General features: G+C 41.8%; 2 protein-coding genes across 3 annotated transcripts in view; one reads left to right on the plus strand and one right to left on the minus strand.

Moving 5' to 3' along the window:
* Positions 1-763: 763 nt before the first annotated feature.
* On the minus strand, positions 764-20,857 carry edaradd (EDAR-associated death domain). 2 transcript variants are annotated; one of them, XM_086121438.1, is made up of 6 exons: positions 20,722-20,857; positions 10,945-11,006; positions 10,583-10,625; positions 4,526-4,593; positions 1,516-1,564; positions 764-1,358 (listed from the first exon to the last, which is right to left on the minus strand). In XM_086121438.1, exons 1-6 carry the CDS (start codon positions 20,753-20,755, stop codon positions 967-969), a joined length of 648 nt encoding a protein of 215 aa, XP_085977564.1. In that variant the 5' UTR covers positions 20,756-20,857; the 3' UTR covers positions 764-966. The 2 variants fall into 2 exon arrangements, with proteins under 2 accessions (XP_085977564.1, XP_085977563.1); XM_086121437.1 differs by having other exon boundaries at positions 764-1,361.
* Positions 20,858-25,610: 4,753 nt separating this feature from the next.
* The window catches only part of pdzd8 (PDZ domain containing 8), a 51,798-nt gene continuing 50,727 nt past the window's right edge, over positions 25,611-26,681 (plus strand). The window contains exon 1 of the mRNA XM_086122497.1: positions 25,611-26,618. Within this exon, the coding sequence (XP_085978623.1) occupies positions 25,732-26,618 (887 nt within the window). The 5' untranslated portion in view covers positions 25,611-25,731. The remainder of the gene's footprint in view (positions 26,619-26,681) is intronic.

Consider the following 26,681-nt stretch of genomic DNA (forward strand, 5'->3'; position numbering starts at 1 on the left):
GGCGCACGTACAACGTTGTGGATTAATTTCAGTTTACCGTCAATAAAACAGATTATATTCATGTCGCTCACCAGAAGAATAAAGCAGTCGTTTTTCTCTTCGTTCCTAAAGTGTGCTGCTTTTCTGTGCGTGGCTGCGTGCAAGTTTCGCCAAGGTTGTTTTGTTTACCTCTGCTTGTGCATTAGGGTCGAATTGCGCCCCAGACGCACGGACTTATAAACACACATATATGTGTATGTGTACAGTAGATGTAAACCGTGTCATTTTCACCGCCGAGACAGAGAATAACGTGAAAACGCAGAGAAATCAATGTAAACTCGCCACGTTGAGTAAACGGGATGTTGCGCAAATAAGGACTTCTTGGACTCAAAAGACCGAGAGTCCTTGCGGTTGAGCTTGGGCAGAACACAAACTACCATCCCGTTCAATGGAGGTTACCGAAAGGCGTTTATATGACCAAATATTCGGGTTAGAAAAAGCGGCAACTCTGAGGTCTTATTTGGATTTTTAAAAACCCAAATAAAACTACATGGCCTTTACAAACCCGAAACTGCCAATATTCAGCTTTTCAAAGTGCAATTTGAACGATTTCAGTGATTCATTTTAATGCTAAATGTGAATAGGAGTTTCACGTAACATTCAAGGATGAACTCTGGCTCACTGAAAAATTTAACATATCCTTCAAACGCTCTTTAGTAATCTTTATGAACTGCATTAATAATTGAGTCATTCACTTCAAAGAATTAACACATCTCACTCAACATTTCAGACGGTTCCGAAATTTTATTTGGTTATCCATAATTTCCTGAGAAAAACAATTAAGATGAAGCTGTTTATTCCTTTGTTATTGGTGTACAATAAACAGTGGCAAACAATATTATGTAGTCCAATGTATATCAAACAGTATGAGAAAAATCATTGAGAAAAAAACAGGAGAAAGACCCAGTGGATAATTAGCGAAAGAAGTTAATTTGCTTGCTGCCAGCGTGATGGCCAATCCTTTTCCATCCAGCTCTGCAGCAATCGCAACACGTCGATCCGCTGGTAAAAGCGACACAGTTCAGTGAGCTCGGTGACAGGTTTCTGGTTGTAACGGAGTAGGAACTCCTGGGTGGGGCTGTGGGACAGAGAACCTTGGGTCCGGTACTCCAGCAGGGTGAGCTCGTCGTAGCTCATCCCCCAGCGGCTTGCAAAGTTCTTCCAGTTTTTGACAGTGCAGTGGTTCGGGTCCAGCTTGAGTCGCAATAAGTCCAGAAGATCTTTGTCGTTCAGGAGGTCACTGATCTTGGGAGGAGGTGCAGGACGACAGCATTTTTCACAAGGGCTGTTTAGCTGTAATTGGAGTTCTTTGGGGTAGTCTTCTTGGCAGAGACATACAAATGAGGACATAAATATGAAATGAATAGGCTGGATTGGAAAATAAGTATGGTCAAAGAAGAGATCGTGATTTTACGCTTTTATTTTCATCTAGTATCGTATTCGTTTGATTTTACTACTCATAAAGAAATGCTCTACCTGGTGACGTAGATGTTGGGCAGGTACATTGTTCACTATCTTTCACTGGCTATAACAGAAAACACACAGTAGATGTAACTTGAAAGACAGAAATTATTCTCTTTACACTGAGGTATCGATTTCTATTATTGACATCTTAGACACCCATTCAACAAATAAAAACATGGAGTCAAGTAATAAATAATATTGCCTTCATTTGGATACCGCAGGAAAAAGCCGACACACCTTTGACTTGTAGCCACCAGAAAATTATTTACCAAAAATTATTTATAGCTATTTTATGTGTCCACTTTTTAGCTACAGTGGGGTAATATGCAAATATATCAACTTAAAAATAAAAAACACCATGTCAGGACCGGAGATGGTTAATGCAAAAGCAGACCTTTATATACAATGCTTGACATACAGTAATCCCTCGTTTATCGCGGTTAATGGGGACCAAAACCATACCTGTCAACTTTTCGGAGCGCCAACCTGTATAAACTACCAAAAAAATCCTTATAAAGAGCAAAAAATCCTTATAACATACCAAAGCATTTTATATGTCAAAATAACGGCAGAAAAAAACCCCCACGAAATTTTCAATGATATTTATTGTAGATCTCCATAATACAATGTCTGGTTAATGTCTAATCATCATTCTACTTAGTGGTTTCTGTGTTCAGAGTTGTATTTCTGCGTTACTTTTTTCACCAACTCCAAATCATTTAGAGTTGGTGAACAAAAAACCCGGAAATTTTCAGAATCCGTATGATTTGTGCGATACGGCCATATACGTAAGATTCACCACAAAATCCGTATGAACTATGGCTAAACCGTATGAGTTGACAGGTATGCAAAACCACCCGCGATAAACGAAAATCCGCGAAGTAGCGTCCAATTAACATAAACAGGTTAAAAAAATATATATATATACCGTATTTTCACGACTATAAGGCGCCATTAAAAGTCTAAAATTTTCTCCAAAATAGACAGGACGCCTTATGATGCTGACGTCTTGTCTATGCGCTGAGTTCCAAAACCTGACTGACAGCCGACACGCTGTTTATATAGAGAAAAGGCGGAAGTGACTGTGGACAGGCATGCGGCAAAGAAGTCGGCCAATCAGTGAAGGGTGGGCGTGTATATATATACACATATGGAGAGCGAGAGAGAGAAAAGGCAGATGTGAGTGAGGACAGGCATGCGGGGAAGAAGTCCGCCAATGAGTGAAGGGTGGGCGTGTAAGTGGACGCTAAAGGGACGCCCCAAGCAGGTACCAACACCTGTATAGAGTGTGGCTATGTGCATTGTTGCAAAACAACTTCGGTTTTGGTTTCTAAGAACCCCCGAAAATAAATTCTACAAAGAGACACGCCTACGAAGCTCAGTTCAAACTTCAAGCCATCGGTTATGCTTTTGGGATGCGTGCCCATCTCACAGCAGCGGTGAAAAACCAAGTCAAGCAAATGAACTCTGAGCTTGCCGTCATTCCCGGAGGCTTGACTAAAGAACTCCAACCGCTGGACATCGGCATCAACCGGGCGTTCAAAGTAAAGTTGCGAACGGCATGGGAACAATGAATGATCGATGGCAAACACAACTTTATAAAGAGTGAGAGGCAGCGCCGGGCGAGTTACGCCACAATTTGCGAATGGATTGTGGCTGCTTGGACGAACGTGTCTACTTGCACTGTTGTTCGAGTTTTTGGCAAAGCCGGCATCATTTCTGTGGAGCCACATGGCAATGAGAGTGACTGACAACGAGAGGGAACACGGCGTTTTTGATGGATTGCCGGTACTTGCACAATTGTTCAATTCTGATACAGAGGATGAGGACTTTGATGGATTTCTGGGTGATGATTGATCGAAAAACGTGAGTACATTGTACGATGGCTAAATAAAATACAACGGAACTCAGTTTTCCGTTGCCTTTTTAAAAACGTGTTTTTAGCTTGTATCTGTATGTCTTGGCATGCTACCGTATGCTACAAGCTAACGTGTTTTTAGCGTGCGCGCATGCATGCCGTATGTTTAAGCTGGCGTATGTTTTACCACTTTAAAATTGCGCCCAATAATACAGTGCGTTTTGTCTATGTGTAAAATACAGAAATAGCACCCATTAATGAGACTGCGCCCAACCATACGGTGCGTCGAATGGTCGTGAAAATACGGTCCCTGCATTTTTTTTTAAGTCCGCAAACGGTCCGCGAGAAGCTGCAAAACAACAGCGAGTCACATAGAGCAACATATACAGTACTGTACTCCATGTATATGTAAAAAAAATAAACAAATAAAAAAACAATTTTTTACTATGTTTGAAAAAATCCGCGATGCACTGAACCCGCGATAAACGAACCGCGAAGTAGCAAGGGATCACTGTATTTCTTAGAATATCTTCAGAGAACATCCAAAATCTTTAAGTGTTTTCAAGGATTCTTCAATGAGCTCTCACTGTGTCACCATTTTGAACAAGAATTAGGAAATTACACTGAATTTTGTAAAACTATCGGAACGCCTCATGGCCCGATAGGCGAATGACGAGGACGCTGCATAAACACACATCTATCTATCGACAGAGACACATGCGGTAGAGGTCCCTCTTAACCAATGGAATGCCAGGATGATGCTCGGGAATAGCCAATGGCAGAGCAGCTATAATATGTTGCATTCATAAAACTCGGAGCTGAAACTAGCAACCCATACTGTATTTTTACCTTTCGTATCTTAAATTTTTTTTTCGGAACTACACGCAATATTTTCCTGTTGAGGCGTTTCATAACTTGAAATTTTCGTATGAAGAGACATTCGTAATTAGAGGTACCACTGTACCGGTAATTCTATTACTAATTACAGGTGATTTTAATACAGGGAAGCTGTGGCATAAACCTTCCACTGGATGGTGGTCTGATAAATGACAAACACTGATCGTACTGGAAAGATACAATTTTGCGACTGTTCTGTGAAGTTTAACTGAATGGGTGAAAGAAACATGATGATGCACACAATTCCGCAATAATCTAAATACTGACCTGCCTGATTCTCTTGGAGGGGCTCAAGTATCCAGAGGGCATGGAGCTCAGGTGGAGTGTCACAGCATCTAGGGGAGAAGGCTCATCTTAGAATTGTAATGAATGTCATCAGGACCAACTGTTTCAATTTAAAAATTTGATCCGCTTTAGTGTCTTTCTAACTTCCCTCCTAATCACTTCCACTTGCTGGTCCACCACAGTTGCCTTTTCTACTCTTCCTTCACCCTCATTTTGATGAACTCGAAATTGATCGTGACATTAAATGATAGTGGTTGAAATGCAGCACATTCTTTAAATAATACCGGGGCCTTCTCTGCTAGCCTTAACATTCTCAGAAGCACTGACCTACATTCATAACCTTAATTCTGAAATTAGTTTCATGAAATTATATTTATTTTAGGTGTATCATAGCGTTTTTCTTGGCTGTACTGCTCTCAGTGACTATGTGTGTATGTTGGATGTTTTTTTTTTCGGTCCCGTCAGACTTTAGCCTCTATTAACTGCAATGTCAATGTAATCTGCCCAATGGCTTTATAATTAGTTGTGCTCACCAATGGAATTTAAATATACAATATTAACTACTTCTTGAACCAGCCAGATTTGAAAAAAAATCGCCTGCTAGGGTCAGAGCAAACCAAGTACAACACATTAATCCAGTGGTTCACATTAACATTAATGTGACATTGTAATTAATGTAACATTAACACATTAATCCTGGGTTCGATCGAACCCTAGGGGTTTGGTGAATCAGTCTCAGGGGTCCGACAGAGCCTCTGTCATGGAGGTTAAGACACACCACAACATGTCAATTCCTTAGAAGACACCCACTTGGCCATCACTGGCTGTTTTATTTTTTGCACAATAAAAAAAACAAAAAACTTTATACTTAAACATTTATACTTACTTTTTTTTAATAAATGTGGTTTTTTTTATGTCTTTAATTTGTAAAAAAAAAAAAAAAAAAGAAACAAAAAGCATATTTTTATTTTTCATTAATGAAGTGTTCGGTGAACGTGCATATGCGCTGGTTGGGTTCGATACCTCTAACAAGGTTAAGAACCACTGTATTAATCCATTTAATTATCAGCATCTCAGGTGAGTATGATATATTTTATTTCAATGATTTGTTTTCATTGTGTTAATGCATAAATGAAGGCCCAAGAAGCAGATGCACGGGCTGCCGCTGAGTGTGCACAGCGGTGTATGAAGACGTCATCACGTGGAACAAAAAGACGCACTCAATTACCACCTGACTAAATGTTTTTCATTAGATTGGTTCATATTTATGGTCTAGAAGTGTTTTTCACATGAAGATTTACTGTATTTACGACTTCATAGTTCAGCAAAAGACTGCCCTGCGTTTTGAACTGCGCACAAATTCGGATTGAGTCACTACCTACTACACAAAAGGAATTTGGTCGCAAACTGAGGGCCCTTATATTTTGGGGTCGCAGGAGGGTGTAAGACAACATTATCTTGTAGTAGCAGCAGGAGGAAGTTTGAACAAATCATTCTTTCAGAGTTGCACGGGGCATCATCATTGATTGATCAATTAATCAATCGTTGAGAATTCTGTCCATTGTGTGTCACCTATTGTTGATTAATCACATTTTGAAGCAACTGAGAGAACCAGCAGTCCTGTTTTTGAGTCAGTCTCAAGTCCACTTTTGGAGTATGTGGCTTGAGAAAGAACATGAGGACGTCATGGGTTATGCTATTTGTTATGAAGTATTCACATGTCAAAACAATTAAAAGGGTGATTCTTGAAATACACATAATAAGAACACACACACACACACACACACACACACACATATCTGTTAGAAAACCTTGACTTCTCTTTCAGAGTCAATATTTCCCATACTATAAAATATTGTACTCCATAGAGATTTGTCATGTGCACACCAAAATTTGCATTCTCCCCTGACAAATTCCTTCAATGGAGCAAAAATGACAATCTAGCAAGACTAATTTACTGAGAAAATCTATTTATCAAAAAGTCTAGAATAATCACAATCCTGTTCCGATTCTAGTCCCTATGGTGAGTGTTGGTGGGTGGAGTCTCCTCCGTCACACCCACTGACGGGCTACCTTGAGCCAAATGTTTAGACGCAGGAGAACCAGAAGGAAGAGTTTCTGTTCATTGCTCATCAAAATTTTTACAGCATTTTATTGCTCCCCTGCTTGTTCTTTCTTCAACTTGTCCTGCCAGTAGTTTCTTTCAGTCAGGCTTTTGCTCATAAGCACTATTATTCCTCCAACAGCTAACAATGAAACTCTGTAACCACAATGCACGGTAATATCAGGACCGATGCTATCCTATCTCAATCTCTATCTTTTACATGGCTGGATGAAATAGAGTAGCCGGCATAATCTGTGATGTTTGCAGTCTTCTCCATTGAGATCCCACCAACAGTCAAGCAGTGTCAAGTTTCACATACCAGAATGGGTGAGGCAGGAAGTCAGACAAAGCGATTGTATTGAATGTCATTAGTCAGCACCAGACTCCTGATAGAAAACTAAGTCAATACATTGATAAGAAAATCCAGAAATCAACTACGGGTTGGCACCAGTGAATGATTGTGACTGTCCTACTGACATTTTGAACCCTTGTGCTGACATCACAGGGAGACTGAATACAGCCTGTTGTCATTAAAGTATCTGTATTATCCCCTCGAAAGTTGACGGGAGTAAATATGCTATTTAATAGCCCTATGTAGACTTCGTCTTCCGCACCTCGGTCTACATAAAATATTTTTTTAGATAAGATTATGCTTCTGAAATTCTCTATTGGGGTTTGACATGCGTTTCAGATCAAATGCTATTTGGATTCATCTGCCCATCCAGCTATTAACAAAAGTACTTATGTTACTTACAGTATGTACTTAAGAAATTTCATCTGTATGTTACACATACAGCACATTTGACAATAAAGTTGTACTTGATGCTTGATACTTGATGAAGCTGTACTATTTCCAAGATGATAGTGGTGTGCCGCTAGAGGGAAGGTAGAGCCAGAGATGTCCAGATATAAACAATTGAAAAGGTTACTCTCGATCTCTAATGTGAAATGATTCAATAAACTGGAGCAACTCCCCTGAAACAAATCAAAAACGGCCAGACAGAGTGCCAATACAGGGTCCCACATTAAGTCTTTGAGCAACCACCATTAACCAAGCTGTGGTGGCTCTGACAGAGCTGTTATGGATCCTGGAAATTCATGATATAATTCTATACGTTTCAATGATTATTTCATATGTGGCATCTTTATACTGCAGGAGGACCAAAAGTTAGCAGGAATTATTATCATTATCATTTTAATAGCGGCGCCTCGGTGAGCGCGTGGTTAGCGCATCGACCTCACAGTGCAGAAGTACCGGGTTCGATTCCAGCTCCGGCCTTCCTGCGTGGAGTTTGCATGTTCTCCCCGGGCCTGCGTGGCTTTTTTCCGGGTACTCTGGTTTCCTCCCACATTCCAAAAAAATGCATGGCAGGCTGATTGAACACTCCAAATTATCCCTGTGTGCGAGTGTGAGCGCGGATGGTTGTTCATCTATGTGTGCCCTGCGATTGGCTGGCAACCCGTTCAGGATGTCCCCCGCCTACTGCCCGAAGATGGCTGGGATTGGCTCTGGCACCCCTCACCCCCCCACCCCTCATCCCAGCCGTCTTCGGGCAGTAGGCGGGGAGACACCCTGAACTGGTTGCTAGCCAATCACATGGTACACATAGACAAACAACCATCCGCGCTCACACTCACACCCAGGGACAATTTAGAGCAGGTGGTGTCAAACATGCGGCCCGCGGGTCGGAACCGGCCCGCACGGAGGTTCAATCAGGCCCGCAGGAAAAAAAGGGAAAATCCATAAAAGACACGGAATGAATATTTTAATAAGGTGCAATTCATGGAGTATCCGCTAGGGGACACACAGTTTTGATCAGATTAGAAAACAACCTTGTTTTGATCAGAGAAGAAGAAAACAGCAGCCTCAGTCCGTCACTGAGATTCACCCAACACAGCAGACGCGATCAATAGCACTCTCACATTTACACATTTAATAGCACTCTCCTTCAGTGGCGGTTCTGGATCAATTTCACTGAGGGGGCCGGGCTGGGGCCAGGGGTTTTGATGGGGGGGGCACATTCAACCCAGGGCTAAAAAGACCGATTCGAAATCTTATTTGACTTTTTATTTCTTCAGACTTTGAAATTGTAGTCTTAACAATACAGTGATGAGAAAAAAACAGTATTAGGAGGGCTAAAATGTCTGGAAGCGTAACAATACGCCGTGTCCATCTGTTGAGAATATTCAAGCCAGGGGATGATATGGTACCAGCCTGCCGGGGACAAAAATTGCAAATACACTGAAGCTAGATGTTTTGCATGCATATAATTATCCAAATTTTAAAAGGCAATGTCTTATATATTGATCCTGTTAAATAAAAATTAAAATAAAAAGGGAGACTAAAAAAGTTACACACACACAGACATGCACGCACACACACGCACACACACACACACGTGCACACACAAACGCGCGCACACACACACACACACACACACACACACACACACACACACACACACACGCAAATAGCACTCGTGTCGTGGTAATTTCCTTCTCTGCGGACTGCTTCTCATTTTCCCGCTCATTTTTAAGTGGCGCAGCGCACTAAAGGGTCCGACTAGAAAGTTAAATCACGCACTTTGGGTCCACCTTTCGCGTCGGCGACTCGGCACGACTGCGTAATCTACGCTCGGAGGGGGGGCCACAGGGGGGGCCAGAATCGGTGGCCCCCGTTGCCCCCCCCCCCCCCTCAGAACCGCCACTGCTCTCCTTAGTTTGTAAGGTGTAGGCAGGGATTACATTTAGATTTTATATGCACGTGTAAATGATTTAAAACTTTCTTTATAAATGTCGTTTAATCTTAAAGTGCATTGTCTGCTGGTCAGGCAGCATCTCAGCCTGGGACAGAAAGAGACTGGAGCGACTGGTCAGGAAGGCCAGTTCTGTCCTGGGCTGCTCCCTTGACACTCTGGAGGAGGTGGGCAACAGAAGGATGCTAACTAAGCTAAAAGCTATGATGGACAGTCCCTCCCACCCTCTCCAGCCCGCCCTGACAGCACTGGGTAGCTCCTTCAGCCAGAGACTGTTACACCCGCCCTGAAAGAAGGAGAGATACCGCCGCTCGTTCCTACCGACTGCTGTCAGGCTGCTGAATAAAAATAGCAACAATAATATTAATAATAATTAAATGATGTGAAAAACAATTGTAAATAGCACTGCGATTTATCCATTTTGTATTTATATTGCACTTAATTCAACAGTGTTTGTTTTTTTTTTTTCTTCTTCTTTCTGCCTACATTCTTGCTGCTGGAGGCTGTAAATTTCCCCAGTGTGGGACAAATAAGGATATCTTATCTTATCTTATCTTATTACTATATTTTTCAATACCAATTACTTGTTAAAGTTTGTACAATCAGTGGGATCAGTTGCAATGCATATATGTGAATGATAAAAGTAAATTGCACATTTGTCCAAGGAAATGTAAGGTGCTTCATGAAATGTTTTGTAAAAGATATGTTCATTAAATGTCAACATTTTCCTAATGTTCTTGTGCTTCTTTAGACCAAAACAAAGGAAAGACATGTTATTTTGGTTATTTACAGCAAAGTATGGTACTGTATTATTTTAATGGTCCGGCCCACCTGACATCTACCGAGGCCGTATGTGGCCCACCATGTCAAATGAGTTTGACACCCCTGATTTAGAGTGTCCCATTAACCTGCAATGCATGTTTTTGGAACGTGGGAGGAAACCGGAGTGCCCGTAGAAAACCTACACAGGCACAGGGAAAACATGCAAACTCCACACAGGGAGGCCAGAGCCGGAATCGAACCCTGCACCTTTGCTCTGTGTGGTTGACACGCTAACTACTCGACCACCGTGCCACCCTGAAATAAATTAAGAATCCTAGTACATTGCAGGTCAGCTTCCCAAAGCTGATTGTGTTGGACTGTATTGTTCACTGTACGTGCTTTGATTAACGTACTCACCATTAGGATCAGTGACTTGCACCGGGTAATTGGCTTCTAAAGACTGAAACATAAAACAATGAAAGAGCAGTGAAAAAAAAAAAATCAAGCTAAAAATAAAGAACCTTTTTCTGGAAGCTTAAATGGCAGCCTGACACACATAAGCCCGTATCTATGGGAGAAAATAACTATGCAAAGACAGCAAACAGCATGCAGGAACTTGTTCTTGTTCCTCAGTGAACTCTCGTGTGCTTGCAGCAGTTTTACAGTTGTACATCTCTTGGTGTAATACCAAAAGACACAACGCGCAGAGGAGGGATCAAAAGGAGATCACCATAAAGCAAACAAGAAAATGAACACTGAAGACACAGAGAAGTACTTACAAGTTCTGCCACAAAGGTGGTGGTGTCTGTGTCCTCCACCGGCTCTGAGTTGATTCTCTCCGCTTCAAAACACAGGGAACTTTGTTAGGCGTGTGCCTGCCATTACACAATTTTTGAACTGTAGATACAGTGGTGCCTTGATGTATGAAGTTTAATTTGCTCTGTGACCAAGCTCGTACCTCACATTACTCCTATAAATCCTCTTTACACATTGTAAGAAATGAAAATGCCATTAATCTTAAGGTTGCCACCCGTCCCGTAAAATACGGAATCATCCTATTAAATATTGCGTCCCGTATTATGGGACGCGGCTTGTAATGTCAATTAAATCAAAGCATTTTATTTTTTCATGTAAAAAAAAAAAAAGACTGTGATTCTATGTATTTCAGGGGTATTTTTTTTGGTGGAGCCAAACCCTCAAATCTATTTTGCCTGCATGGTCTTGCCGCGACGCTGTGAGGAGTGTCCCTTATTTCTAGATCTGAAAGGTGACAACCCTAATTAATCCGTTCCTTCCAAAAAACAACCCCAAATTTTATGTTTCTTTATTGAGAAAAATGTCATTTTCGACACTGCTTGTCCTGCACAGGGTTGCCTATAACAGCAGACTTTGGGCAAAAGGCAGGCTTCACCCTGAGTTGATTGACAGCCAGTCACAGGGCACACATTGAGGCGAACAACCATACACGCCCACAACCACACTGTCATTGAGCGAGAACCAATGCCACCATGCCCGCAGATAAGTCAGGCGACTGTACTACTGCACCACCAGCAACTCTATTGACAAAAATAGCACTTGATAATGCTGTCCCATATTTTCCAAATTATAAACTGCAACTTTTTTCCTATGCTTTGAACCCAGCGTCTTTTAACGTTGTGACACAGTTTATTTATGCATTTTTCTAACAATCTTCAAGCCGCCAATAGATTTTCCCATAGTCAATGAAATTGGCGAACACGTCACAGTGGACCAGAGTCTGAATACTGAAACTTCATCAGCTATTTGTGGTTGGCGTAAGAGAGGTGTGGATAGAGAGAGAGAGGGAGACAAATGTGGGAGTGTGTTAGTGTGTCGCCGTGCGCATGCCTGTGTAACGGGCAATAGAGAGTAAAAATAAACATCTTGAGTTTAATGGGCATAGGGAACAAGTGCCATAAATACATCACGACCCCCGTTCTCAGCTCGTCCGTAAATTTGCCTCATGTAACCACGAGAGACTGAGAGAGGTAAGCGATGCTACTGTGTAACTAGCTGCGTTTGTGATTGGGGGCCGGGGGGAAGAAGCACCTACCATTGTCTAAGGTAAATACATTTTTTAATCCATCTGTGTAATCTCTTTCTTCACATATATCCCATGTTATAATGTGGAGACCTGTGGCTATTAATACAAAGTGAGCAATATATGTACAAATTAGTTTTTAAGGCCAGATTTACATGTTGCGGCTGTCCGAGTCCGGAAATTACGACACTCCATTAAAACATACAGTAGTTGTCATTGTGCTGCTATCCACCTTGGCTACCTGGGGGTAGCATAAAACAGACAGACAGCTACGAGGACATCTGTACCATACAGCAGTCTGAGCTCATTGTCGGGTATAAATAATATTATTTATTTTGTTTTATTTAACATTTAAACATTTATTTAACCAGGAACGACCATTGAGATTAAATACCTCCTTTTCAAGGGAGTCCTGGTCAAGAGGCAACAAAAGCTTCAGTTTTATAAAATTAAAAGGACACATTTTTTGACATGCAATTTCACCATTCTGACTTGTAACAACATAAACGTTGCAAACTTCCCCTTTGTGGAACTAGTATTGGCTATCTTAGCTCTTGTTAAGATCTTAATTTTTAAAATGTAGAGAGCCCACACGAGGAGAGAGAGTAAAAGATTGGTCGCCTTCAGCTCTCATTTTGTGTGGTGTATCATTGCCAATCATCAGCCTGCCGCAAACCAGATGTCTGGCTTTGACCAAGACTGACCAATAAGAGGCAGTGTTGTGCCGCAGGGCATCCGACTCAACACAATTCAAACACAATTCAATAGACCGTGGATATCTAAAAATGACCTGGACTCGTAATGCCACCGACTTGCCTTAGCAAGAACTGGAGTAACTGGCGGACATCTTGCATTGCCACGAGCTAAGCACACCTAACTTGAATAAAGACATATTTTTCCGTGGTCATTTCACGTTATTTTTTTGTCTCCACTGCAAAAATGCTGCAGTGTGTGGCATACATTTGTACCAACAAGTCTGGAAGATGCTGTTTGCAATTCATCAGTAAGAATGCAATTAGACATTTTCTCTCATAAGGTATATCTCCGAGTGCATTATAAATGTCAGAACCATGAACGGCATACTGTCACTGTGACATGATTCACAATACTAAGAAGTTTGTTCTTTGCGAGGCTCTCAATAATACATGCAGCAAGCCTGGTGTAAAACAAACAGTGATAACAGTGGTTTCAGGGAAAATAAATAAAATAAAAATTAAAAATACGAACAGAAGTTGTCAATGACAGCGGCCAACGCAAGATGGCTGCCCTCTGACTTCAGCCTCGAGAGGCTAGTGTGAGTCCCGGTTATTCTTAAATGTCTGTGATCCAGGCTGCTGGAAGATACAAAGAAAGAGTACCGGTAGTCGTAAACTGTCAAGTACATTGGGGTGACAAACTCCCCCTCCTCATTGGGAAACATGTTATTCAAACATTCCAACCAGTTGCTCTTCTATTTCTTTCGCTTATATCCTGGTCCATAGCCTTGTCACCTCCTGTCTCGATTACTGTAAATCTCTCCTCTTAGGCCTCCCTCACAAGTCCTGCCAAAAGCTTAAACTGGTCCAGAACTCCGCTGCATGTGTCATCACAACCCCCCATTCCTTCCATCACATCATCCCTGTCTTCCAGAAAATTCACTGGCTCTCGGTCTGACTCAGAATTCAATTTAAGATGCTTGTTTATTCCTTCAAAGCACTCCACCTGCCTGTCTCAGCTGGGCCTGAAGCCGCTCCCTGGCTCTGGAACTCTATGTCACCTGACCTGCGCAATTCAGCCTCTCTTACCACTTTGAAATCCATCCATCAATTTCCCGATCCGCTTTAACCTCACAAGGGTGGGTATGGGTGCTGGAGCCTATCCCAGCTGTCTTTGGGCAGTAGGCGGGGGACACCCTGAACCGGTTGCCAGCCAATCGCAGGGCACACAGAGAGGTACAACCATCCACGCTCACACTCACACCTAGGGACAATTTCGAGTGTTCAATCAGCCTGCCATGCATGTTGCTGGAATGTGGGAGGAAACCGGAATACCCGGAGAAACCCATGCAGGCCCGGGGAGAACATGCAAACTCCACACAGGAAGGCTGGAGCTGGGATTGAACCCAGGACACACTTTGAAATCCAAAACTGGATCACAAAGGGTCACAAAAGATGCTTCCACATAAAACGTATGATTATGATTATGATTTTTGCTCTCCAAGAGTAGGACCTCAAGGTCATTTACCAAATGGCTCATCATGGAGACCTTGATTGGCTGAACTCAGTGTTGACCACGTCAACAAGGATTTGTTGTTGTAAATAATGAGCACATGTAACATTTGGGGCGGCCCGGTAGTCCAGTGGTTAGCACGTCGACTTCACAGTGCAGAGGTACCGGGTTCAATTCCAGCTCCAGCCTCCCTGTGTGGAGTTTGCATGTTCTCCCGGGCCTGCGTGGGTTTTCTCCGGGTGCTCCGGTTTCCTCCCACGTTCCAGAAACATGCATGGCAGGCTGATTGAACACTCCAAATTATCCCTATGTGTGAATCCCCTGCGATTGGCTGGCAACCGGTTCAGGGTGTCCCCCGCCTCCTGCCCAAAGGCGGCTGGGATAGGCTCCAGCTCCCCCCGCGTCCCTTGTGAGGATTAAGCGGTTTGGAAAATGGATGGATGGATTTTAAATTAGCCAATAATTGGGCTTTTGCTGACTTTGATTGGAAGGGTGGAGGGATCAGGTTAAAATTCTCCTGTTTAATGGTATGTATGTGCCAACCTTGACACTGACACATTTTGCTGTTTGGATATTCTTGCCTGTCATTCAATATGCAAAACAGCTGGATAACATTAAGACTGTGAAAATGACGCGGTGTGATGTTGAGAAAAAAAAGGTTACTATATTCCTTGAACAAACAATAACATTCAGCATCAGTTTAAAAGAAAAACAAACATTGTGTTCATTTGCAACACTGCAATCTCTCATATGAGCTTGCTGACTCAATCTTCCTTCGCCATGATTGTTAAACAGATAATTTGATGGAATGATTGATAATTTCTCTTCAACAACATTGCACACACTCAGAATGGCTTTTACTCCCAGATTACAGAGGCAAAACAAATGCTCAGAAATCATGCTTTCTCGGCCTGAATGCTGTTTAATTGTTAGTTATCAAATGTTCATAATCTATGGTTGTTGGCATTTGGTTTATTAAAATAAAATAAGGACGACTGCGTATAGTGATTAGCAGAGGTGTGGACTGAAGCATAAAGGCCATGTTTGGTGGACAACTGTGGCAGCCATTGAAGATAATTTCTAAAAACATAAAGCTACTGTCCTGGACCCCCACTAGTTTGACTATGCTTGCAATTGACAAACATGAGCAAATGTTTGTGTTTACAGCCAACGGTGTGGTTTGTCTCGACACTTCCACTAAGTAAAGGTAAGAGTGATTATCATTTGAAAGGAAGACGCTTAATTGCAGCTTTATCACAAGACATGGAGAACCTTTTCCTTTTCCATGAACGTTAGCATGTAATACATTCGTGGGAATGGGACATTTGTTTCACTATCACATCAGGCTTAAGACAATGCATTTTACCATAAACTTGATTCAACTTCTATCGAGAAGAAATGTGGCTTACATGGCAACCACCATGCGACTTTGCAACGCAATAATGGACCAAAAAAACACTTTTGGGATGATTATAAACAGAAGTAAATAAACGCAGACACAGAAAACATGGCAGCTTCGGGTTTCATTGCACTCGTGGTATGGCACAAAATAGGATGAACCCTTAGATCAGTTGAGCATTGTCTCTCCCTTTCTGGGAATGCAAGGACATGTTACAACATGCCCAGGATGACGTTCAAGAGATGAAATACAAACCACATGATAATACACTGCTTATGGGCTATAATTCCATGCAAGTGAATCTTGTTGACCACCCATATCTCCAATAAAACGATTAAGCACAATTTGTGAGCAGGCAGCGTCATTGGACATTAAATTGGACGTTGAGAAGAAAGAGTTTTGCATAAGATACTTGATTTTAATTTTCGATACACTGCAACTTGTCATTGGGAACTCACTCACTGTGTTTGTTAAACACATAGACCCTGTCATAAATTATTTTTCAAAAAAAAGACAAAGGGTTAGAGCAGGGGTGGGCAAACTACGGCCCGCGGGCCGGATCCGGCCCCTTGATCTTTTTAATCCGGCCCGCCAAAAATTGGTGCACAATTATGGTTTGATTGCATTCATTTCGTTTGGACTTGTAATGACAGGTATTTCAACACCAGGTGGCGCAGTTACTTCAAGTTGCAGAGCACAGGGAGGGAGGGGAAGATGAAGAAAGAGGGAGAAAGTAATGACCATGGAAGGGAAAGACTCAAATCTACGAAACTTTGAAAAACAAGGAAGCGATTCTTACTCAGTCCGATTCTGGCAATTTCCATGCTCAGAGTGAATTGCTTGTGGCTCGAGTAAATGAACATTTCCTAGAATGGTTTGATTGTTATCATGTTAAAAAACTGGACCGCTAATAAGAGTCGAAGAGCAGTCAAATGTGTAGAGCGTGAACAACAGGGTCTCAGTACACATCCTTGAGGAGAACCGGTGCTGAGTGTGATGGTGGAGGAGAATGTTACATTATTACTGGCAGACAAAGACATTGTGCTATCTTCTTTATTTTCTATTTCTATTTCTAACTTTTGGCCCGGCCCTCCACAATATTTTCTGCTTCTCATTTGGCCCCTACGGGAAAATAATTGCCCACCCCTGGGTTAGAGTCAAGGTTAAACTAGCAATGTGGCCACCATCATTGTGGAATTTACTAAAAAACACTGAAACATTCAAATGCTTATTAAAATCCTCCATAACAAATTTTGACAGATATTTTGTGGAAATCTTGTCACAATGTGAATATAATTTTTTTTCCCATTATAGGTACAGTACAAACAATTAGATGATCATATACTTTGAAATGTCAATGGCCATTTACGACAAAACCATTAGTTTTTCATTTGGTTTTGGGAGGCTTACTTTGAATATTTTATTTTAAAACATGTCTTTGGAAATGCTAAAACAAAATACTTGGGACTGGATCAACAGTGGACGACTGGTTTCACATATCTCTGAGTACAAAGGTGCATGGTTCGCTTCCGGATCGGGCCTTCCTGTGTGGCGTTTGCATGTCTTTGTGAGCGTGGATGGTGGATGTGTGCCCTTTGACTGGATGCAACCATTTCAGGGTGTACCCCACCTACTGCCCCAATACCGCTGGAATAGGCTCCATCACGCCCGCGACCCTTGTGAGCAGGGGTGGCCAACCTGCGGCTCGCGAGCCGCATGCGGCTCTTTGGCTGGTTCAATGCGGCTCCCGGGCTCTCACACGACAAGTGTCGAAAACGCCTCGGCAGCGGCAATGCCATTCAAACTAGGCGCCAACTTCACAGAACGTACTCCGTCAGCCTATCATCAATCCCGTTACTTGTTTGACATGGAAAGCAACCAATCAGATGACTGCATCACCGCTCATGCGCAAACAACGGCGCTAAGCTAGTCAGCATATCATCAATCCCGTTACTTGATTGACATAGAGGGCAACCAATCAGATGACTGCATAACCGCTCATGCGCAAACAACGGCGCTGAGTGCTAAGCTAGTCAGCGAATTACCTCTGATTTTAAGGCAGCGGTGCCCAATACGTCGATCAGAATCGACCGGGAGCCAGCAAACTGGTCCCAACTCGACCGCAAGGGGTGGGAGGAGGAAATGCGTGGGGAAAAAAAAGATTTGTTTGTTTGTATCTTGAGCTTTCATTCATTTTCGGCCCGTTCCGACTGTTGCTCATTGTGGTGTGTGTGCATATTTGCGCGAGTGCACTGGTGGGCACCCGCGCGTGTGTGTGTGTGTGTATGCTTGCACTTGCGCGATCGGGTCGTTCGTGAGAAGTTGGTCGCTTCAAAAGTCGATCTTTGGCCAATAAAATGAGTGTGTGTGTGTGTGTGTGTGTGTCTGTGTGCGCACGTGCGTGCGCGAGGATGGGTATTTTTGTGGCTCTTTGCAGTAACTCAGTAAAAAAATTGGCTCTTAGTCCCTGTCTGGTTGGCCACCCCTGCTTGTGAGGATAAGTGGATTAGAAAATGAAGGGATGGATCAACCGTGTCTCTGTTCTTTGCTGCCACTTGGTTTTGCCTCAATTACTCCAAGAGAAGTTTCGTAAACAATTCATGAAAGGGGCACTAACGAAAGGGGAACTATCACGACCTATCACCAAACTATACATTAAACTATAAACCACATGCATTTTTCCAGTCATGTCCAAGGTTGTTGAAAAATTAGGGCCAGATCAGCTAATTTCTCATCTTAACTCTAGTCAACTTCTATACCATGCAACATCGGTTTAGAGTCCACCACGCAACAGAAACCGCAACTGTTTATTTTATTGAAAAGTCTTTAGTAGACAGTGGGAGTGTAATTGTTGCATTTCTTTTAGATTTTAAAACGTATTTGACACATTTAAATCACACCTCACTGACTCATCTCAGTGTTGAAATACTTAATACAACATGTATATTTCAAAGATCTTGTCACAGGTATCCCACAGGGTTCAATGCTGTGTCCAGTTCTTTTTTGTCTTTACATAAATGATCTACCACCTCTGTGTCAAGGCTGTGAAATCATTATCCATGCGGATGATACTGTGACAAAAAAAAAAAAACCTAACTGTAAATGAACTGATTCTTGGACACCTTATTCTATACATTTAATCTAACTTTTAAACATAATGGCATGTCACTTTCAACATCGCTTATCCTGTACAGGGTGACAGGTGGGTTTTGGAGACTGTTGCAGCTGACTTTGGGCAGAAGGCAGATGACACCCTGACCTGTTCGCCTGCCAGTCACAGGGTACACCTAGTGACAAACAACCATCCACACTATCACTGAGCGGATCTCGATCTCATACTGCCGCACACAACCAAGGAGAGCGCACCACTACACTAACAGCAAGTTTTTTTTAAAAATATCCCATAATTGATAAATTGAGTACAATTTTCAAACGTATACATTTTAGGTATCTGAGAAATCACATGTCGACAGAAGCTGCATAAATGTTTGTTTTCCCTTATACTGCATCTCACATTAATTACTGTCTACCCACCTGGGACCTTGCAAATTCTGCTTCTCTGAACCCAATATACAAACAAATAGAGGTGGGCATCGTCAGCCTGGCGAGTCTGTCCGTCAACTGGCATCAGAATTTCTGGCAACCCCAGTTTACCCGAGTTGTCGGCGACAGCCAAACGGCGTTAGAAGAGACTTACCAGTACTATGTCACATGCAGATACTGCACACCTGACATGCAGCCAAATACAGAAAATTAAATAAAAGAGCGTTGTACACCTTTCAGTCCCGCAGACCACAATATGTGTCCCAAATTGCAATTTCACAAAACATGATAGATTAAACTCATACAGCTCATTTCAACATAATCTAAAGAAATTGTCAACTGACAATCAAATGTGTTAACATTAATACCTATAGGGTTAGTAGTCATCCGTATACTGCTGTTTTTAACGTTTATCTCTGTATTGTGTGTGTATTTTGATTGTATTTTGCTTTTTGTTAAATAGCTGTTATTGTTGTTGTTGCTTCAAATCAGCGATATTCCTGAATGTTGTACCTCCCGCCTACCGACTGGTGACGGGCTCCAGCACGCCCGCAACCAAGAAGTCAAGATCACAATTTACCAATGAGCGCAAATTAAAAACGTGGTGGTAATGCAACACAACGGTTGCCAACTGTCACTAACCACCAACCAAAAATAATGCCCAAGTCAAGATTACCGAATGACTTTATCTCGTTAAAATATGAAACTCACAATAATATGATGTGAGCCAAATTACATTAAAAAGTGATGTTTCTCTTCTCTTCTCGTTTTGATGTGGCAACAACAGCCTTCTCTAGGTTTTCATACAAAAATGATTGGAAATTATTTTACTAAACCGTTCGTGTAAAATATACTGCGGTGCGTTCCGACTGAAGAACAAATTTGGTTACGTTGTCGCTCTAGAAGTGGAACTCCGTCGTAAACCCAGATCGCTTTGGATGTCAATCTTGTGCTCATAGTTTGTTACTGTTTTTTTTTGTTGTTGTTTTTTTTTAACAAAAGTGTATCATGTCTAATTTGATGCTAAATTGTTTTTATTTTCACATACAACACGTCATGTCTTCCATATGTTAATTTACCATTGATTAATAATGATCTCTTTTTCCCCCACTTCCATAGACAGAAATATGAACCAAAATGAATTTGACTCAATTGCTGTACTAATAATCAGTGTAATTTACAAGTAATAAATGAGTAAAATAGGACTCCATCTATAGTGTTTGGTGTCACCAGGTAACACTTGCTTCACTTGCTACTGTGTACTGCTAAAATGAGTTAGAAATAAACCACGTTTTCCCAACTACTTCAAAACATTTAACTTATGTAAAAGTAATCTATGGCACTTACCAAATGGTTCTTTACATGCTCTCAAAGTGCTCATTTTTGAAGCCTCTCTAAAACTCCAGGTCAGTGTTTCAATACAGTTTAAAGATGTTGATGCCAGCCAGTGGCGGCACCTTAAGCAAAAGACCCCAGTTTCAAAAAAGAACAAGCAGGTAGCGTCGATTTAATGCTGCGTTCAAGTGCTGCTCGAAAAATTCAAAGGTATCTAGGTGGGAGGCAACGTCAGAAAAAAAACCTTCCCTAGGCCATTGACTTCCTCCTTGCATTGAAGAAAGGCACATTTGGAAGTGGGACACATCTCCTCTCCAAACAAATACATAGTAAAATAATTGAATACTGTTTGAGTGTGAGGAGCTAATTTACTTGATCCAATCTGTTCTTATCTACTGTTTACCAGATATGCCTGTAAATGGTGAGCAAACACGCTCCTGTGTTGTTACTTTCGGTTTTACACTTTAATATACGACCCACGGAAAAAAATGGAACCACCAGTCTCAGAGGATCTTCATTCAAATGATTGAGAAAAAAACAAAGATCACACACATGACACAAAATTAAAACTCATTACAAATGGCCACTTTCTGACTTTAAGAAACACTAAAAGAAATCTAAAAAAAAAGGTGGTCGTCAGTAATAGTTCCAAAAAAATAATGAATCATAACAATAAACCCAAAAGTATATACAGTGTCACGAAGGAGAGTTTATTTAAGTACACATACAAGTGGTCTTCCTTTGATGATGGTGTATGTTTACACTTTACAGTAAATGATTGTATGAAATACACAATCAAATGAAGCAAGGTAAATACCATCATGCAATTACTGAGCATGCCTTTTCGTGCCATCAGCAATTATTCAACCCTAGTGTGTAACCTTCAAATGTAAACTGATGATGCTGTATTGTATTTTACAAAAATCTTAATCGTGTACATCAAGAGACTGATGACAATAATCAATTGTGAAGTGGTTACGAAAACAAGAACTTTCATTTTTTGATAACAGTGTAAATGTAAATATGTTTTAATATAATGCGAGCAAAAACAATAGACATCATATTCCAGATGGATCTTTGCCTACTTTCCTACATATGACTTGACACTGAACTTCAGAAAGTGTCATTGGCAAATGTATTATTGTGCAGCTGGAGTCTAGTGTACTCCGATGAAGACCTTTCAGTGGACTGTACATACGGTATTTACCAAAAACAATGCTGCATAATATTTTGACGAATTGCGAGACTGATAACGAATGAACAAATATAATGGGACTAGACAGCAGTGCCTTGTAGATGGTGCTGAAAAGAATGTTCTCGTCTGAAGCCATAGTTAACTCGCATGTACTCTTTCAAATTCTGGTGTCTGATAGGTTACAGTTGTTACAGTACTTCATTGAGGACAGAGGCAGGTGAGGAAACTCACAGGTGAACAGCTTCAGGGAACTGAGGAATCCATGCATTCTTTGCATGTATGTACACGTTGGTGTTGCTGCCTTTTTAATATATATTTTTTAATCTTCGCTGTACAAGCTTTTTACACTGCTTTTATATCTCAAATGCAGCTTCCCTGTGTTTTGTTTTTTAAATAAAATCTCTATACAACAAAAAAATAGAGACAATAACTGAGGAGTTATATACAAGACCCCGCTTGAGACCTTGATTTTCTCCCATGAAAGAGATCAAACAGAATGCACACATACCAATAATCAAACATTTTCCCTCCTTCTAATCAACGTCAGCAATGCCTGATTATGGGATGCCTCCACAAGATCATCTTCACCCTGACCAAATATTGTTGGGTGTAAAGATGTGTAAAGAGTGATTTCCACTCCCTGATATGCTGATATGAAATTGGTCTGGGCAAGTCATAGAATTGACGAGTATTTACTCTGTACAATCCAGACATGCATCATGGCATAAAAGAAAACACATGGAATTGAATTCATATTGGATTCAGGACTCTTCGAGATGTGGATAAAAATCTAGGTTTAGTGTTTACATTATCTGAGCTGAAAAATTCACACCAGGCATTTGATACATTAACATTTCCAAGGTTATCCGCCCCTATGCCTTTCTGTGACTCTTTCAGGCACTTGTTATCTCTGTTGCAACCTGCTGATGACACTGACACACTAAACTCAGCAGCCACTTCCCTCTGAGAGGAGAAGATCTTGTTTGAAGACTTGCAATAGCGAAATACTGTTGAACATATACCCTACATACCCTAGTGAGGATAAAGTGGTTTGGAAAATGAATGAATGAATGAATGTTGAAAAGGATTGTAAATACCAATTCTAATTGAATCAGGAAATGTACTCGTCCATTCGTGGATCAAACACCTTTTGTGGGAATGCGACAATGCGTGCGTATGTTCCATTAAATCTGACTCCACTTTTGTGTTCTCATGTCACGCCAGGTCTGATCAAACTCATCTCAGAAAAATGAATCTGGCTGGTTAGAAATGTTTTTTTCACATCAATTTTTAGATATGATACAGTTGGATCCCTTCTATCGCCTCGTTTTCTATTTGATGATTTGCCTGCATGCAGGACATCTCATCTTTGACCGCCGAGAAAGTGTTGAAAGGTAGCCTGCTTTTTTTATATGGATAGAGATGGTGTAGTTTTGAAATATATGAGGTCATGCAAACAAAATGACTTCCCATTTGTACGATGCCATAAGATTTTTTACACTCACGAGCCTTAAGTGGTTTTGGCAGATATTTTGGGGTGGGGCAAATCGATTTTCATGACTTCACTTACTTGAGAGGGTCTCTCGTTTTTACACAAAAGTATAATATACTCTAGAGGTGCGCGGTAGAGATGTGTATTCAACATAAGGTATGAATTTGCCCAAATGTAGAGATTTCGACCCTACCGTCCAATCACGGTATTTGATTACAGTATGTCTTCCGTGTGCACTGCTCAGTGTGATAGAAATGGCCAAATTGCCCGCATCATGTCACTGGTTCAACCTGCTCTTACTGGGGAATGCTTGTTGCACACTATTTTGAAGCACTTAGGAGCTCTGCAGTTGGTGCTCCTTCAGGAGTTGGACTGGGCTCATTTTTCAAATCTGGGCTATTTTTTGGAGTGGATAGGAATGGTTTTTTTTTTCAATTACCTCGTGCCTTCGCCATTTTTATTGCATTCTGACAAGCCAAATGACAAATTTGAGCAAAGCTCACAGCTCCCGAATGGGAGTAGTGAACTGACAGATTCACTCCGCCCCTCTCAGTCCTGACGAACACACATGGGGTACAACTGCAAAACAAACACGGAAACAGGAACTCTACTGGAAAAAAAATGGCTACTTACTTGTGAATTTTAAATATAAAATGGTTTTAAGCTTAAATGAATGAATGAATGAATCCATAAATAAATAAATAGCTGTGGGGGCTTTCAGATTTCTGACAGGATTATAGCACCCCCTCGCCCTAGTGTAGCATTGTGCATGTCAAACACAGTGCCAACACTTTCGAAAATTCAGAATTTTCCAAGATGACAGTTTTGTTGTACACATTTCAGTTGCTACCCTTTTCAGCTCAGATCGCTTGGCTGCGTCCTTTTCTTAAAAACGGATCACAGGCCAATCTATTGTTTGAAACAAAGAGTAATTTTTGGCCGAATCTTTTGGATTTATAATGTCAGAACTTCCTTAATTCTTCACATATTGACGAATGAAATGTTCTTCTTTTTTCAAGCTCTTTTCAATGACATTGGCTTTGCTGAAAAAAAATACATGTTTTTGTTTTTTTTGTGAATTTTGACAGTCACCTGCTTGTGAGTGAACTGCTAGTTTTGCAGAAAGTACTGAAACACTGAACAGGGCATTCAAATGTTTAGCGGTCCAGTAAAATTCACATGTAACTGCTATAGTGCATTTAAGGTTCAACGTGAAATGTCACTAAAAAGCCCAACTATCTCTATTTTTTGAGTAGTGTGTACACAAGGGCCATCTTAAACAAATAAACAGATCTAACTTTAGCATAGACAAATATCACCATCACAAAAAAATTAAGGCATTTATATAGTTCTTAAATTATTTCATAACAAAAATAATGTTTTTACTATATGACCTTAAAATATTCTAAAATGACGAGTGGGCGTGGGGTTCTTAGTTAACAGGTATGTAACTCATTCAGTACCAGCCAATTCTAGACCAAGTCTGAAAAGACGTTTAAAAACGTCTTTGGGAGTGAATGAGGTAACGAGCTATGTAAGTCATTGTGTTATTACAATTGGTCTGGAAGAGAAGGTTCCTCAAATCACCTTTACTCATTCGTCTTTTTCCTCGACTGATTTATGAACAAACTCCTTAGTGAAACTAAAACTGGGTCGGGTTAGGGTCGGGCGGCCCGGTAGTCCAGTGGTTAGCACGTCGGCTTCACAGTGCAGAGGTACCGGGTTCGATTCCAGCTCCGGCCTCCCTGTGTGGAGTTTGCATGTTCTCCCCGGGCCTGCGTGGGTTTTCTCCGGGTGCTCCGGTTTCCTCCCACATTCCAAAAACATGCATGGCAGGTTGATTGGACGCTCTAAATTGTCCCTAGGTGTGAGTGTGGGCGTGGATGGTTGTTCGTCTCTGTGTGCCCTGCGATTGGCTGGCAACTGATTCAGGGTGTCCCCCGCCTACTGCCCGAAGACGGCTGGGATAGGCTCCAGCACCCCCCGCGACCCTAGTGAGGATCAAGCGGTTCGGAATATGGATGGATGGATGGTTAGGGTCGTAAATCCCGCCTGGATTGATTTGTAATGGATGTTGAACGTGGAAAGGGCTTCCCCTACATAACCTACAATTCCGACATATCCGTCGAACGTGAACGCCACAAAAGAAACGTCATTACGCCAAATGACGTTGCGGCGTTTGTCCAATCAGGAGGAGATCCCCAAGCTCCGGAAAGAAGCAGATGATATGGCAGCTTCGAAAGCGACCAGGTGGAACTTGCTTTGTTAACACGACTAAAGAATTGATTATGAATAGAATTTGACTGCGAGAGGGCGACGAAGGCAGCTGCTAGAAATGATTTACTTAATCCTAATTTCTGCATTCTCCGGAGCAGTCGTCACGTTGATGCTACAGTTCTTGTTGATCTACCGGAGGAGCCCAGAGCCTATTCTGAGGACCGAGCAGTACGCCAAAGTAGTACCTGATAACGCATTGAAGGATTACTTTAATTCCCAGCATGTCGATCCAGGCCAGCTGCAGCAGCAGGACGGTACAGCCTCTGCCGGTTACAAGCCGCAAGAGGCCGCCTCAGCGAGACAGCAGGAAGCGTCTGTGAACGGTGGCAGCCCCAAACAACAAGCGTCGCCGCCTGCACACAGCGACTCGGTTGATGCGGACAAGCCAGAAACCTGTCATTTCCTCAATGCTATCTTTTTGTTCCTGTTCAGGGAGCTGCGAGACACTCCTCTTGTCAGACACTGGCTCACCAAAAAGATCAAGGTAGAGTTTGAGGAGCTGTTGCAAACCAAGACAGCAGGTCGGCTGCTGGAGGGTCTTAGCCTGCGAGATATTTCTTTAGGTAATTCTCTTCCGGTCTTCAAGACCGCTAAACTTATGAAGCCGGTGACTTTGAACGAGGACGGCATGCCGGAGGAACTCAACTTTGAGGTGGACATTGAGTACAACGGCGGCTTCCACCTCGCCATTGACGTGGAGTTGGTGTTTTGGAAGTCTGCTTACTTATTCGTTAAAATGAGGCGCGTAGTTGGCAAACTGAGGCTGCAGTTCACCCGGGTGCCCTTCACCCACTGGTCCTTCTCCTTCCTCGAAGACCCACTCGTGGACTTTGAGGTCAAGTCTCAGTTTGAAGGCAGGCCCCTTCCTCAGCTCACTTCCATCATCGTCAACCAACTCAAACGGGTCATCAAAAAGAAGCACACACTTCCCAACTACAAAATCAGGTAGGTAGTAAGCATTGTCTGTGATATGATTTAGTTACCCTACATTTGCCTCTGATACACTTG

Source organism: Hippocampus guttulatus, chromosome 10, assembly GCF_054856545.1.
Source record: "Hippocampus guttulatus isolate MCC_2025c chromosome 10, RoL_Hgut_1.0, whole genome shotgun sequence".
Lineage (NCBI taxonomy): Eukaryota > Metazoa > Chordata > Actinopteri > Syngnathiformes > Syngnathidae > Hippocampus > Hippocampus guttulatus.

What these genes read in the sequence shown, in the direction of transcription:
- edaradd (XM_086121437.1), bottom strand. Translation starts at nt 20,755, where the DNA reads ATGAGCACTTTGAGAGCATGTAAAGAACCATTTG. An exon ending in CCACCTTTGTGGCAGAACTT is followed by an intron (nt 10,626 to 10,944) that starts GTAAGTACTTCT and finishes TTTATGTTTCAG; the next exon opens with TCTTTAGAAGCCAATTACCC. An exon ending in CCCAACATCTACGTCACCAG is followed by an intron (nt 1,362 to 1,515) that starts GTAGAGCATTTC and finishes GTCTCTGCCAAG; the next exon opens with AAGACTACCCCAAAGAACTC.